General features: G+C 41.4%; 1 protein-coding gene across 3 annotated transcripts in view; it reads right to left on the minus strand.

Moving 5' to 3' along the window:
- arap2 (ArfGAP with RhoGAP domain, ankyrin repeat and PH domain 2) overlaps window positions 1–16,374 on the minus strand; it is a 275,757-nt gene that overhangs the window by 37,916 nt on the left and 221,467 nt on the right. For all 3 annotated transcript variants that reach the window (XM_062065971.1, XM_062065972.1, XM_062065973.1), the window contains 2 exons: window positions 4,291–4,368; window positions 230–304 (listed from right to left, as the gene is read on the minus strand). In XM_062065971.1, coding sequence (XP_061921955.1) covers window positions 230–304; window positions 4,291–4,368 — 153 coding nt within the window. The remainder of the gene's footprint in view (window positions 1–229; window positions 305–4,290; window positions 4,369–16,374) is intronic.

Raw genomic sequence — 16,374 nt, forward strand, 5'->3', positions numbered from 1 at the left:
GGATTAGCGCTACCTGTGCTACTGCCTCCGAGCATCACTTTGTAGGCTACTGCCAAGAGTCCACAAGCAGAAACCGTGCAACAAAACACAATTATTGGCAGAATTACATCAGACGTTTCTTTGATTAGCTCTTTACTGACTTATGTTCAGCGGAGGCAATCCCATCAGGTTGAAACCACAAATGCCTCCGACCGATTCTGTCAAACTCGCCGCACATGCATGTACACACCTTGATTAAACAGCAGTTCTCTGGCTCTCGCTTCTCCAGGTAAACCTCAAAGATCAAGTCCCCTGCTGGCGAGAACTGCAGAGACAGGTTGGGAAGATATTGGCTCAATTACAAAAACAACGCATTAATTGGCTTTTGGTCTAAATTTCTTCCCTGACGTGGCATGAATTTCAATTGAGAGTGGAAGAACAGAGAAGGGAAATAGGCTGGAGGATTTGTAGGGAAGCAAAGGTCGTCTCTGAGGCTCCGGGCACAAAACCCGGCATGGTTAATAGTGTTTCCTAAACAAAGATCATTGGAATCAGATATGGCAGAGAAAACTATATCATAAACTGTTCAGTCCAAATCAGAAAACTAGTCAGGATAAATATGGATGTGTATAAATGTTCAAATGTTTCTTTTTATCATTAGAGAATTCCTCATCTGCCGAGCATGTGCTTGAGTTTGAGTTTATTTGGAACATGCATGCATACAACATGACACATCGCAATTTCCAGTTTCTCTATTCAACATGTTCGAAAAGGAGTAGGAAGAAGCACAGTTTAATTATTCCTACACCTTTTCCTTTAAATAGCAGTTGCAAAAACTTTTGTTCACTTCCTGTTCTCAATTTATTCAAAATATACTCCAGAAGTAATAACATTAAAAATAAATAAAGACATAAATAATAATTAGTGAAGTAAGTTATATTTCATATGGTGAGATGAGTAAGATTATCTAGAAAATGAATGGATGGATGAAATAAATTCAGAATATTTATCTTGGTTCTTCTTCTTAGTACTAAAACAAATGATAAATGGGTTATACTTGTATAGCGCTTTTCTACCTTCAAGGTACTCAAAGCGCTTTGACACTATTTCCACATTCACCCATTCACACACTGATGGCGGGAGCTGCCATGCAAGGCGCTAACCAGCACCCATCAGGAGCAAGGGTGAAGTGTCTTGCCCAAGGACACAACGGACGTGACTAGGATGGTAGAAGGTGGGGATTGAACCCCAGTAACCAGCAACCCCCCGATTGCTGGCCCGGCCACTCTACCAACTTCGCCACGCCGTCCCCATAATGTTTACTTTGTAAACACTTTAAATTTGAAGAGTTTCTTGAAGTGGATTATATTAGTACATTGTTTGATTTCTTTGCTTAAACAATTCCATAATTTAATTCCATATACAGATATACTGAAGGTCTTAAGTGTTGTACGTGCGTACAAATGTTTTAAATTACATTTTTCTCTAAGATTATATTTCTCCTCTTTTGTTGAGAAGAATAGTTGTATATTCTTGGGTAGCAGATTATAGTTTGCTTTGTGCAATTTCAGTATTTTCGATTGAATAGATAAAGGGCAGCACGGTGGAACAGGGGTTAGTGCATGTGCCTCACAATACGAAGGTCCTGAGTAGTCCTGAGTTCAATCCCGGGCTCAGGATCTTTCTGTGTGGAGTTTGCATGTTCTCCCCACAACTGCGTGGGTTCTCTCCGGGTACTCCGGCTTCCTCCCACCGCCAAAAACATGCACCTGGGGATAGGTTGATTGGCAACACTAAATGGGCCCTAGTGTGTGAATGTGAGTGTGAATGTTGTCTGTCTATCTGTGTTGGCCCTGCGATGAGGTGGCGACTTGTCCAGGGTGTACCCCGCCTTCCGCCCGAATGCAGCTGAGATAGGCTCCAGCACCCCCTGTGACCCCAAAAAGAAAAAGCGGTAGAAAATGGATGGATGGATGAAATAAAGGGTTTGTATGTTCTCTATATCCAACATTATGTATTATTCTAACTGATCTTTTTTGTTACACCGTTAATGAATGAAGTGTACTTTTATAGTCATTTTCCCATATTTCTACACAATAACTCAGATATGGTAACATTAGCGAGCAGTAGAGAATATGGAGTGATTTTTGGTCTAGAACATGTTTTACTTTGTTCATTATTGACGTGTTTCTTGCCACTTTATGTTGTATATTTTTTATATGAGATTTCTAGTTCGTGCTGGATGCTGTCTCAGTCTCATATTGCGCAATATAAAATCCAACAAAGAAAATCCCTCTGTGTTTTCCATCTTTATTCCAGTTCATTGTAGAACTATAGAAAAGGTGCCATGACAGAGTACACAGCCTTAAACACCCCAAGAATTGGCCATGTATTTTACATAACTCTTGAGTTTTGTTTAATCATGTGTTTTTGATTTCATTTTAACGTCACATAATCTAAAGTGGATTTAAACCTTTAACTTTCAGGTGAGGGTTAGGGATTAAGGCTAAGGTTTGAAATGTCAATAATTTAGAATTTCGCACAAATCACAAGATAGTAATGCACAGTGACTTGGATAAGTAACTGTAATCTGATTACTGGTTTGGAAAGAGTACCGTGTTAGGTTACTGGTTACTGAAAAATGTTACTAAGTAACACGTTACCAGCATCACTGTGTATGACTGTGACTGGAAAGAATGTTCAAATGTCCGCCAAAACAGCATTTGTACAGTTTGACGCCACTGTAAAAGCTGCTGGTGGCAGGAGCTCTGTGCTCTTGTGTCATCCTTTTATGTTCCTGGTGTTTCTCTCTTGTTTTCATGGTTTTTTGGGGGGGGTTTTGCCTTTTGATTCGGGACCCCTTTGGGGCTGTGCGACAAGGGGTGGCACTTTCGTGATTTCTGCTGTGCCTTTTTGTGGGCTTTTGGATCTGCCTCACGGCAGCCTTTTGGCCATGGGGACCAGCTGCTGGGTCTCTCCCACACCGGAGTATGTTTGGAGAGACTGGAGGAAATGGGGATAAAGAGACAGGGCTGCGGAGCTGGCGCTAAACGCCGGTACGCTGTGTGTCTTGGATGAATGAGCGCGTATCGGACGCATCCTCGCTCATCCATGCGGACTGGACACTGGCCGAGAGTTGGTGGGCGGCCGAGGGTGGAGTCGGCTCTCTTGGTTGCTTTGTTGGGTCTGCTCCTGTCTCTGGCCATGCTCCCCCCACCCCAGCAGACATTGGCGTAGAACACCGCAGAGGACCACAGTGTGTGTGGGTGTTGAAATTATGTTTTTGTTTGGTTGCTTGTCTATGCATGGTGCAATGGTATGTGCACAATGTATATTTGTGGGGAGGCGTGGCCAGCAAACCCGCGTCCAAATGGACTACAGGTGCGTGTGTCCGGCAGCTGGGCACAATTAGATAATCTCCCCCATGTGTATAAGAGCATGACAGCACCGAGAGACAGGGAGAGAGACGGAGAAAGGAAGCGGACGCAACGAGAGGCTGATGCGGAGCGAGAACAGAAGAGAAGGAGACGAACACGCGAACGACGGCAACGTGCTGCTGAAAAGCAGACGGAGGACGTGAGGAAAAGGCAGCTGCTGAAAAGCACGCAAAAGACTTTTGATATTGAAAAATAAAGAAGTCTGAACCTTCTCCCGACAATGCCTTCCTCTGATGGTCCTGCGAACCCACCCGACAGCTTAGGACTGTCACAATATTATTGGTTGATCATTTTTATTTTTATTTTTGGTTTTACTTTCGTGGCTGTGTGTAGAAGTGGCACTGCTGAAGTGGCAGCTGGTTGCATCAGCTCTGCTCTTTTAATGTCCTTTGATGTTTCCCTCTTACACACATGTTTATGCATGCTATGGCTATGAGGGTTTTTTTCTTCCTTGGCCTCAGTCTGGACCCCCTCTCAAGGGGCCCAGACTTAGACTGAATTATGTTTTATTTATTTATTAAAAGCTGTTTCCGAATGTTAACAGCCGTCCATTTTTTTTTATTTTTCCAAAAACAATAACAACCTGCGATTTTTAGAAGTTCTCTCTTCGAAGTTATCTGCACTACAAATGTTTTCCACAGTAAGGTATCAAGGCATGAAATCTCAGCCAAAAGGTTAACAGAAACAAAACCTAATTTCACACGCTCCTACGTCTCTCCCCGGTGCCACCGACCCCGCCTTCTCATTCTAGGAAACGTAGTCCAATAAAGCTCCTGATTCCAGAGATCGCCATGCATGCAGACAAATCAATAGACGGCAAACAAACAAAACAAGAACACCCGTAGGTGATTTCCATTTGCTCAGATTGACTTACTGTGGTGTCCTTTTTGTCGTTCCAGCGGGTGATGAAGCTATTCTCCCGCTCCATCTGCTGCACCTGGTCTGCATTGACCTGTTGGAAGCGCACAAGTAGGCAATCAATTGCGACAGATGTTGAAGAAACTGATGAAAAGAGCTCTGAAAAAATAAGGGAGAAGTTACAGCACATGTTAATTAAAGGCCTACTGAAACCCACTACTACCGACCACACAGTCTGATAGTTTATACACTACCGTTCAAAAGTTTGGGGTCACCCAAACAATTTTGTGGAATAGCCTTAATTTCTAAGAACAAGAATAGACTGTCGAGTTTCAGATGAAAGTTCTCTTTTTCTGGCCATTTGGAGCGTTTAATTGACCCCACAAATGTGATGCTCCAGAAACTCAATCTGCTCAAAGGAAGGTCAGTTTTGTAGCTTCTGTAACGAGCTAAAATGTTTTCAGATGTGTGAACATGATTGCACAAGGGTTTTCTAATCATCAATTAGCCTTCTGAGCCAATGAGCAAACACATTGTACCATTAGAACACTGGAGTGATAGTTGCTGGAAATGGGCCTCTATACACCTATGTAGATATTGCACCAAAAACCAGACATTTGCAGCTAGAATAGTCATTTACCACATTAGCAATGTATGGAGTGTATTTCTTTGAAGTTAAGACTAGTTTAAAGTTATCTTCATTGAAAATAAGGACATTTCAATGTGACCCCAAACTTTTGAACGGTAGTGTATATCAATGATGAAATCTTAACATTGCAACACATGCCAATACGGCCGGGTTAACTTATAAAGTGCAATTTTAAATTTCCCGCTAAACTTCCGGTTGAAAATGTCTTTGTATGATGACGTATGCGAGTGGCGTCACTAGTTAAACGGAAGTATTCGGACACCATTGAATCCAATACAAAAAAGCTCTGTTTTCATCTCAAAATTCCACAGTATTCTGGACATCTGTGTTGGTGAATCTTTTGCAATTTGTTTAATGGACAATGAAGACTGCAAAGAAGAAAGTTGTAGGTGGGATCGGTGTATTAGCGGCTGGCTACAGCAACACAACCAGGAGGACTTTGAGTTGGATAGCAGACGCGCTAGCCGACGCTAGCCGCCGACCGCACGGATGATCGGGTAAAGTCTTTCGTCCTTCCGTCGATCGCTGGAACGCAGGTGAGCACGGGTGTTGATGAGCAGATGAGGGCTGGCTGGCGTAGGTGGAACGCTAATGTTTTTATCATAGCTCTGTGAGGTCCCGTGGCTAAGTTAGCGTCAATGGCGTCGTTAGCAACAGCATTGTTAATCTTCGCCAAGCTGGAAAGCATTAACCGTGTATTTACATGTCGAGGGTTTAATAGTATTGTTGATTTTCTGTCTATACTTCCAGTCAGGGGTTTATTTCTTTTGTTTATATCTGCATTTGAGCCCGATGCTATCACGTTAGCTCCGTAGCTAAAGTGTTTCGCCGATGTATTGTCGTGGAGATAATAGTCACTGTGAATGTCCATTTTGCGTTCTCGACTCTCATTTTCAAGAGGATATAGTATCCGAGGTGGTTTAAAATACAAATCCGTGATCCACAATAGAAAAAGGAGAAAGTGTGGAATCCAATGAACCCTTGTATGTAAGTTACGGTCAGAGCGAAAAAAAGATACGTCCTGCACTGCACTATAGTCCTTCACTCTCACTTTCCTCATCCACAAATCTTTCATCTTCGCTCAAATTAATGGGGTAATCGTCGCTTTCTCGGTCCGAATCTCTCTCGCTGCTGGTGTAAACAATAGGGAAATGTGAGCAGCACTCCAGCTTGTGACGTCACGCTACTTCCGGTAGGGGCAAGGCTTTTTTTTATCAGCGACCAAAAGTTGCGAACTTTATCGTCGTTGTTCTCTACTATATCCTTTCAGCAAAAATATGGCAATATCGCGAAATGATCAAGTATGACACATAGAATGGATCTGCTATCCCCGTTTAAATAAAAAAAAATCATTTCAGTAGGCCTTTAAAGGGAAACTGCACTTTTTTTTGGAAATTTTGCCTATCGTTCACAATCATTATGAGGGACACGGATTTTAAAGATGATAAAAATGCTTGGGAGTCACCATTGTAGCCTTTAAAGCCCTCTAAGACATACAACCTTTATTTAACCAGGTAAGAAACCCATTGAGATCAAGATCTCTTTCACAAGGGTGACCTGGCCAAGAGGTCACAGAGCAGTTTTAGAAAAGTGATACGTTAAGACATACATTTTAAAATGCATGAAAGGGAACACCTTTTAAAAACACAGGCACTGTGCAAACGTCTCACGCTGTCTGTCCCTCAGGATAGAACGGAAGGCTCCAAATGGAAGTAGTTCAGAGAGTTTCAGTTTCGTTTGTAATGTATTCCATGCCAGAGGGGCAGCAATGCAACTTTAAAACCCTCCATCAATGTTTTATATACACACTGCAAATCTGTATATACTATAGTAACAGACACATTCATAACAATATGTAATATGTACAATATTTACGGTATTTTGGTCATTTTAAGCATTGCCAGAACTTATTTACTCGGTGCATTATTTCCGTTCCCATAACAACATAGTTGTTAACAGACTTCTTGGCAGCACATGGGTGTTCTACTTCGGCAACAAACGTGTGTGTATTCTAATCATGGCAGACTTGGCAATAGTATATTTTGGACAATGAGGATTCAAAACCTTGTTTTTTTTTAAGCTGAATATACTGAGGATGAACTGCTGCTTGTAAAAGCGAGCACAAAGGAAAGGTGAAATGTTGGAGCAGACGGAAGTGTGAATCGACGCTGCAAACGTGGAACTTGGAGCCAAGCTATGCCAACATAAATGGCCAAATATTAACTGGAAAAAACGTCCCCGGCCAGCTAGACTAATGACAAATTGAGCGAGTCACTTGATCATGATCCATGTAGAACGTCATGCTTGTTATTACAAATACATACACTGTCGAGCTTGTTGTGTACAATCAAAATATGACATGTGGGCTAATACTTTACAGATACTCTAATATGATTGTTCATGTTTTTCAGTCACTACACATTGTTGTCGTATCACACTGTGTTGTGCGTTACAAACTCAAAAGCCATTCAGCTGTTGATGCAGAAGCTAACTTACGGCTAATGTCATAGCACGCTAGAAAAAGAGTTCCTCAGTGTTTGCTCTTAGACTAGACTTCTTAGACTTAGACTTCCTTTTTATTGTCATTCAAATTTGAACTTTACAGTACAGATAAGAACAACATTTTGTTGCATTAGCTCATAGTAGTGCAGGATAAAAGAGCTTACAATGCTAATGTCGGTATAGCTAATATACAGGTTACGGAACGTTTTGATTGATTGATTGAGACTTTTATTAGTAGGTTGCACAGTGAAGTACATATTCCGTACAATTGACCACTAAATGGTAACACCCGAATAAGTTTTTCAACTTGTTTAAGTCGGGGTCCACTTACATTGATTCATGATACAGATATATACTATCATATATACTATCATCATAATACAGTCATCACACAAGATAATCACATTGAATTATTTACATTATTTACAATCAGGAGTGTGGAGGGGGGGTGGGGTGGGGGGGGGGGTATGGACATCAAGTAGTGGTCATAGAGAGAGAGAGAGAGAGAGAGAGAGAGAGAGAGAGAGAGAGAGAGAGAGAGAGAGAGATCAGAAGGCATAAGAAAAAGTATCTGCATTTGATTGTTTACATTTGATTATTAGCAATCCGGGGAGGGTGTTAGTTTAGGGTTGTAGCTGCCTGGAGGTGAACTTTTATAGCGGTTTTGAAGGAGGATAGAGATGCCCTTTCTTTTATACCTGTTGGGAGCGCATTCCACATTGATGTGGCATAGAAAGAGAATGAGTTAAGACCTTTGTTAGTTCGGAATCTGGGTTTAACGTGGTTAGTGGAGCACCCCCTGGTGTTGTGGTTATGGCGGTCATTTACGTTAAGGAAGTAGTTTGACATGTACTTCGGTATCAGGGAGGTGTAGCGGATTTTATAGACTAGGCTCAGTGCAAGTTGTTTAACTCTGTCCTCCACCTTGAGCCAGCCCACTTTAGAGAAGTGGGTAGGGGTGAGGTGTGATCTGGGGTGGAGGTCTAGAAGTAACCTGACTAGCTTGTTCTGAGATGTTTGGAGTTTAGATTTGAGGGTTTTGGAGGTGCTAGGGTACCAGGAGGTGCATGCGTAATCGAAAAAGGGTTGAACGAGAGTTCCCGCCAGAATCCTCAAGGTGCTTTTGTTGACCAGAGAGGAAATTCTGTAGAGAAATCTCGTTCGTTGGTTAACCTTTTTGATTACCTTGGTTGCCATTTTATCACAGGAAAGGTTAGCCTCTAGAATGGAACCTAGGTAGGTGACCTCATCTTTCCTGGTGATGACACTGTCACCTACTTTTATGGTGAAGTGATTGACTCTCTTAAGTTTGATGTGGGACCCAAACAGGATGGATTCTGTTTTACCCAAGTGGATGGATAGCTTGTTGTCAGCGAGCCAGGTGCAAATTCTACAGAGCTCAGAGCGTAAATTAAGTATTGTTGGCGTTACACCGAAGTTATTGCATTGCATTGCTAGCCACCTAGAACGAGACGAATATTACAAGTTCCAATGCAAAAGAAAAACAAAAAAACTTTTGTCTTCTTGTCTCTTTTAAGGATTGTGAACAATAAATGGGTTATACTTGTATAGCGCTTTTCTACCTTCAAGGTACTCAAAGCGCAATAGGCCAAATAAAATAAAAAAGTGCAGTTCCCTTTTAAGTTTGTACAACAAATTTTACCTACAATGGTATCATTGTTTATATAAAAAAAAAAGAGTTTATCAGTACCGATTAGTTTACTTTTGGTACAATAAACGAACAAAACTGAGAAACTGAAACTGCTTCAATTCATTTTTAAAATTAAACTTAAAAAAAAAAAAATGTGTGGGAAACTTGTACACCGCTGTATCAAACCAAATGTTCCAGACTGAAAAATCCATGTTACATCCCTCGTCAGAACAAGAAGGATCTAAGAGTTTAATGTAGGGAATTTGGAGTCGTTCTTTAGAGTTCCTGTTAAAACAAACAACTTACCAGAGTACTATTGAGCCCAAATAAGCAAATAATGACTGTAAATAAAGGTACACATCAGGAAATTTGGTAAAATGTCATTTAGCACAGTGACTTTAAAATAGGTCAATACTTTCCAGCCCCCAAGTGCTTAAAGGAGACCTCCTCCCCGTCTGCTTCAGGCTGTTCGACTGAGTCTTTGTGTTATTCATTCTTGTCTGATGCCCTCCCATCTGCTCTGATATCTATAAAATAAATACTTCCATGTTTGTCTTTTCTTTACGGTATACTACAAACCCCGTTTCCATATGAGTTGGGAAATTGTGTTAGATGTAAATATAAACGGAATACAATGATTTGCAAATCCTTTTCAACCCATATTCAATTGAATGCACTGCAAAGACAAGATATTTGATGTTCAAACTCATAAACTTGATTTTTTTTTTGCAAATAATAATTAACTTAGAATTTCATGGCTGCAACACGTGCCAAAGTAGTTGGGAAAGGGCATGTTCACCACTGTGTTACATGGCCTTTCCTTTTAACAACACTCAGTAAACGTTTGGGAACTGAGGAGAAACATTTTTTAAGCTTCTCAGGTGGAATTCTTTCCCATTCTTGCTTGATGTACAGCTTAAGTTGTTCAACAGTCCGGGGGTCTCCATTGTGGTATTTTAGGCTTCATAATGCACCACACATTTTCAATGGGAGACAGGTCTGGACTACAGGCAGGCCAGTCTAGTACCCGCAATCTTTTACTATGAAGCCACGTTGATGTAACACGTGGCTTGGCATTGTCTTGCTGAAATAAGCAGGGTAACGTTGCTTGGATGGCAACATATGTTGCTCCAAAACCTGTATGTACCTTTCAGCATTAATGGCGCCTTCACAGATGTGTAAGTTACCCATGTCTTGGGCACTAATACACCCCCATACCATCACAGATGCTGGCTTTTCAACTTTGCGCCTATAACAATCCGGATGGTTCTTTTCCTCTTTGGTCCGAAGGACACGACAACCACAGTTTCCAAAAACAATTTGAAATGTGGACTCGTCAGACCACAGAACACTTTTCCACTTTGTATCCGTCCATCTTAGATGAGCTCAGGCCCAGCGAAGCCGACGCCGTTTCTGGGTGTTGTTGATAAACGGTTTTCGCCTTGCATAGGAGAGTTTTAACTTGCACTTACAGATGTAGCGACCAACTGTAGTTACTGACAGTGGGTTTCTGAAGTGTTCCTGAGCCCATGTGGTGATATCCTTTACACACTGATGTCGCTTGTTGATGTAGTACAGCCTGAGGGATCGAAGGTCACGGGCTTAGCTGCTTAAGTGCAGTGATTTCTCCAGATTCTCTGAACCCTTTGATGATATTACGGACCGTAGATGGTGAAATCCCTAAATTCCTTGCAATAGCTGGTTGAGAAAGGTTTTTCTTAAACTGTTCAACAATTTGCTCACGCAATGATGGCAAGCTTTAATGCCATAGACTCTAAAACTCTAGTGGAAACGGTGACAGCTCTAAAGTCATCCACCTGCTGCCTTGATGTTTTACCTACCAACTTCTTTAAGAATGTTTTTGACTGCCTATCAACAGACATCTTGCAAATAGTTAATAATTCTATTAAATCGGGCAATTTCCCGAAGGCTTTCAAAACTGCAGTCATTAAACCTCTTCTAAAAAAGCAGAGCCTAGATGCCTCTGTTATCAACAACTACAGACCAATTTCAAATCTACCATTCATAAGTAAAATAATTGAGAAAGTTGTCCTCCAACAACTAAATCACTTCTTGGCTTCTACTGGCTGCCACAACAACTTCCAGTCAGGATTTCGACCTCTTCATAGCACAGAGACGGCCCTTCTTAAAGTTATAAATGACATCCGTCTAAACACAGACTCTGGCAAAACTTCAGTATTAATGCTTTTGGACCTCAGTGCTGCATTTGACACTGTCGACCACTCAATACTTTTGGACAGGTTGGAAAACTGGGTGGGGATCTCAGGCACAGTTTTAAGCTGGTTCAAGTCATATCTACAAGATAGGAACTATTTTGTTTCCATTGGTGACTTTGTATCAGAACCAACCAACGTAACGTGTGGAGTCCCCCAAGGTTCAATCTTGGGTCCGACTTTATTTAACATCTATATGCTCCCACTAGGACAAATCATGCAAAATAATAACATTGACCATCATTGCTATGCCGATGACACCCAAATCTATGTAGCGCTATCACCAAATGACTATCGCCCCATAGATCTTCTGTGCCAGTGCATTGAGCAAGTCAAACACTGGATGTGCCAAAATTTCCTACAACTAAATGAAGATAAAACTGAGATAATTGTTTTTGGTGCTAAAAAAGAAAGGTTTAAAGTCATCCAACACCTTCAATCACTGTCCCTGAAAACCTCAAATAAAGCCAGAAATCTTGGGGTTATTTTAGATTCTGATTTACATTTCGACAGTCACATCAAATCAGTAACAAAATCGGCCTACTATCACCTCAAAAATGTAAAAAGACTTAGAGGGCTCATGTCAGCTCAAGACTTAGAAAAACTTGTACATGCCTTTATTACCAGTAGGCTAGACTATTGTAATGGTCTCCTTGCAGGTCTTCCCAAAAAAACTGTCAGGCAGCTACAGCTTGTTCAGAACGCTGCTGCTAGAGTTCTAACAAAGACCAAAAAATGTGAGCACATTACACCAATTCTTAAATCCTTACATTGGCTCCCTGTACATCAGAGAATAGATTTCAAAATCCTCCTGCTCACATATAAATCACTACATGGTCTAGGGCCCAAGTATATCACTGATATGCTCCCACTATATACGCCCTCTAGATCACTAAGATCTTCTGAGACCAATCTGTTAGCGGTTCCAAGAGTAAACTCAAATCAAGGGAGATCATCATTCAGTCACTATGCAACAAATAGCTGGAATAAACTTCCTGAAGATGTCAGACTCTCCCCAACTCTCACTACTTTTAAAACTAGACTGAAGACTTTTATGTTCACCTTAGCTTTCAGCTAAATCTTTTAATCTTTTAACTTTTAACGTCTGCACTGTTTTTATTTTTATTGTCTGCATTTTAATTTTGCTTTTATTTTCTTTCATTTCACTTTGTTGTCTGTGAAGCACTTTGAGTCTGCCTTGTGTATGAAAAGCGCTATACAAATAAAGTTGCCTTGCCTTGCCTTGCCTTGCATTTGTTGACAAAGTGGTGACCCTCGCCCCATCCTTGTTTGTGAATGACTGAGCATTTCATGGAAGCTGCTTTTATACCCAATCATGGCACCCACCTGTTCCCAATTTGCCTGTTCACCTGTTGGATGTTCCAAATAAGTGTTTGATGAGCATTCCTCAACTTTATCAGTATTCATTGCCACCTTTCCCAACTTCTTTGTCACGTGTTGCTGGCATCAAATTCTAAAGTTAATGATTATTTGCAAAAAAAAAAATGTTTATCAGTTTGAACATCAAATATGTTGTCTTTGTAGCATATTCAACCGAATATGGGTTGAAAATGATTTGCAAATCATTGTATTCCGTTTATATTTACATCTAACACAATTTCCCAACTCATATGGAAACGGGGTTTGTACACGGGACTGTTTTGTCAAGATGGACCAGTGCAAAATTGGTTTAGCCGCTAAACTCTGACCAAAAAATGAGGGCACCACTACGACTTAGCTTGAGGAAACACCAGAAAAGGTACGATAAAGTATTATTTTCACCTAATCTCGGCATGTGCACAACAACCCTCGTGTGTGACATGCAGTGACATAAATACTGGTAAAAGCTGCTTTTTTTTATGAAGTTCTGAATTGATCAGAGTGTGCAGGTGCATTTGATGTGACTGGTAAATGTATATAATGTTTCGGAAAAAAAAAACAGTGACAATGTTTTCAAGAAATGCATTTTAACAGTGTACTTTTTCAAAAGATATATTCAGACACTTCTAGATTACATTGTAATCTAAAAGGAACTCCTCTACAAATGTACATCTTGCAACATATGCAAAAAGTAGGTTATAAAAGTGACTGTGAGCAAAATTCACGTAAAAATTTACACCAAAGCATATTCAATTCGATTATCTAGAGCCGTGTTTCTAAAATGTTTCTTCTCCACAATTGCCCCTAGAGAGCCAACCAAAAATATCTGTTTCTTATCTATGGTCCATATGGGCCTGCAGCAATACTCAGTTGTAATACGCTTTTCCATCACCTGTGCCAATCTCAAACAAAGTCTGGATCTAAAGAGAAGTTTCTTAAGCGCAAAAATTGTGACTAAAGGGGTGAAGTATTTCATTTGCACTTTAATTTTATTGACAGTTGAGTTAATAAACATTCATTATTAATTAAATTCATTTATTTCAGCACAACATACTTGTATATAAATGTTTTCCATCAGTTATTCATGAGTCCCTTCTTGTGCAGTACATATCATTAGCACTTTTTTCTAATCAGCCTGACCTAATCCTAAGGTTTATGTGTTAAATGATAATCTTCATTAACACATGGTTTCATATCATTTGACAAGGTTATAAACTGTTCCAATATCCATTTATCTGCTCTCAATTGTTGATGACTGATGATAACAACCAAATCTAAACCCCAACCCCCCCCCCCCCCACACCCCGGATTGTAAATAGTGTAAATAATTCAATGTGATTATCTTGTGTGATGACTGTATTATGATGATAGTATATATCTGATAGTATATACTGTATCATGAATCAATTTAAGTGGACCCCGACTTAAACAAGTTGAAAAACTTATTCGGGTGTTACCATTTAGTGGTCAATTGTACGGAATATGTACTTCACTGTGCAATCTACTAATAAAAGTCTCAATCAATCAATCAATCAAAGTCAATTAGATAATGAATACGCTGAAAATCAAGATTACGATTACAAATTCAGTGTTAATATTTGAGTGGGCCCCAGCCATATCTGTAGTGGAAAAATTGGGCCCTGGGGTCAAAAAGGTTAATAACCTCTGATCTAGACCACAAGAAAGTGTTTTAAATGTACAAAAGCCAAAACCAGTGAATGTGTCACGTTGTGTATATCGTACATAAGAACAGAATACAATGATTTGAATAGACTGCAAAGACAAGATACTTAACTTTGGAATTGGAAAACTTTGTTATTTTTTGCAAATATTAGCTCATTTGGAATTTAATACCTGCAACAAGTTTCCAAAAGCTGGCAAAAGTGGCAAAAAAGACTGAGAAAGTTGAGGAATGCTTATCAAACACTTATTTGGAACATCCCACAGGTGAACAGGCTAATTGGGAACAGGTGGGTGCCATGATTGGGTATAAAAGCAGCTTCCATGAAATGCTCAGTCATTCACAAACAAGGATGGGGCGAGGGTCACCACTTTGTCAACAAATGCGTAAGCAAATTGTCTAACAGTTTAAGAACAACATTTCTCAACAAGCTATTGCAAGGAATTTAGGGATTTCACCATCTACGGTCCGTAATATCATCAAACGGAGACTTGGCTGAGCGCAAGTGTCCCGGACAGCGCGCTTCAACTGGAGGGCTTTCATCTCCTCCGCGCGGACCGAGACGCGGCGCTCTCTGGCGAAAAAAGAGGCGGGGGACTATGCTTCTTTATCAACAATAGCTGGTGCACAGACGTGACAGCGATTTTTAAACACTGTTCTTCTTCTCTGGAATATTTATTCATCCACTGTAAGCCCTTTTACTCACCGCGTGAGATTGTTTCATTCATTCTCGTGGCTGTTTACATCCCGCCCGGCGCGGACGTGCGTGACACTCAGCGCGCGCTCGCAGGACAGATCTTACATGTGGAACGGTCTTTTCCTGACTCTCTTGTTATCGTGCTTGGTGACTTTAACAAGGGAAATTTGAGCCAGGAATTACCAAAGTATAGATAGTTTATTAAATGCCCAACCAGAGAGGAGAACACGCTGGATCACTGCTACATTGAGCAAGGCTTTTCATGCAGTCCCGCGCGCTGCTCTTGGACTATCAGATCACGTGATGGTGCACTTAATCCCTTCATACAGACAGAGACTGAAACTGGCTAAACCTGTTATGAGGAACATTAAGTGTTTCACCGTCAACTCTGTGGACGAGTTGCGTGCTTGTTGGGAAACGACAGACTGGGAGGCAATTGGAGCGGCCACGAACAATCTGGACGAGTATACGGACACTGTGACCTCATACATACAGTTCAATGAGGCGTGCATCATTCCAACGCGCACCAGGGTTTGTTATAACAACGACAAGCCCTGGTTCACACCCAAGCTCCGACAGCTGCGCAAGAAGAAGGAGGCTGCGTGGAGAAGCGGGGACCGAAGTACATACAGAGAAGCGAAGTACCACTTCACCAGGGAAGTGGAGAAAGCTAAATCTGTGTACTCTAACCGTCTACAGGAACAGTTCCGCTCCAATGATTCTGCGGCAGTTTGGAGAGGTCTAAAGGCCCTTACGAACTATAAGCCCAAAACCCCCCAGGCCCTGAGCGTGAATGACCGGACTCTCGCTCAGGGCCTCAACACACATTACTGTCGTCATGAACGGCCTTCAGCTCATCAAAGCCATGCTCCCCCCACCATCACCCTCCCCACCAATGCCAGCACATCATTAAAGGAGTTAAAGGACTCAAAGGACTCCAATGACATCACAGGACTCCAAAAACACAATAAGACTGTAAAGACCCTCTCCATTAAAGAAGCTGAATACGCGGAAGGCCCCCGGGCCGGATGGTGTCTCCCCCTCCACTCTCAGACACTGTGCGGACCAGCTGGCTCCTGTCTTCACTGACATTTTTAACACCTCTCTGGAGCTATGCCGCGTGCCGTCCTGCTTTAAGACCTCTACCATTGTCCCTGTCCCCAAGAAAGCACGGATCACAGGACTAAATGACTACAGGCCGGTCGCGCTGACGTCTGTGGTCATGAAGTCCTTTGAGCGCTTGGTCCTGCCCCACCTCAAGGACATCACCGCCCCCCTCCTGGACCCACTGCAGTTCGCCTACAGA

Source organism: Entelurus aequoreus, linkage group LG12, assembly GCF_033978785.1.
Source record: "Entelurus aequoreus isolate RoL-2023_Sb linkage group LG12, RoL_Eaeq_v1.1, whole genome shotgun sequence".
Lineage (NCBI taxonomy): Eukaryota > Metazoa > Chordata > Actinopteri > Syngnathiformes > Syngnathidae > Entelurus > Entelurus aequoreus.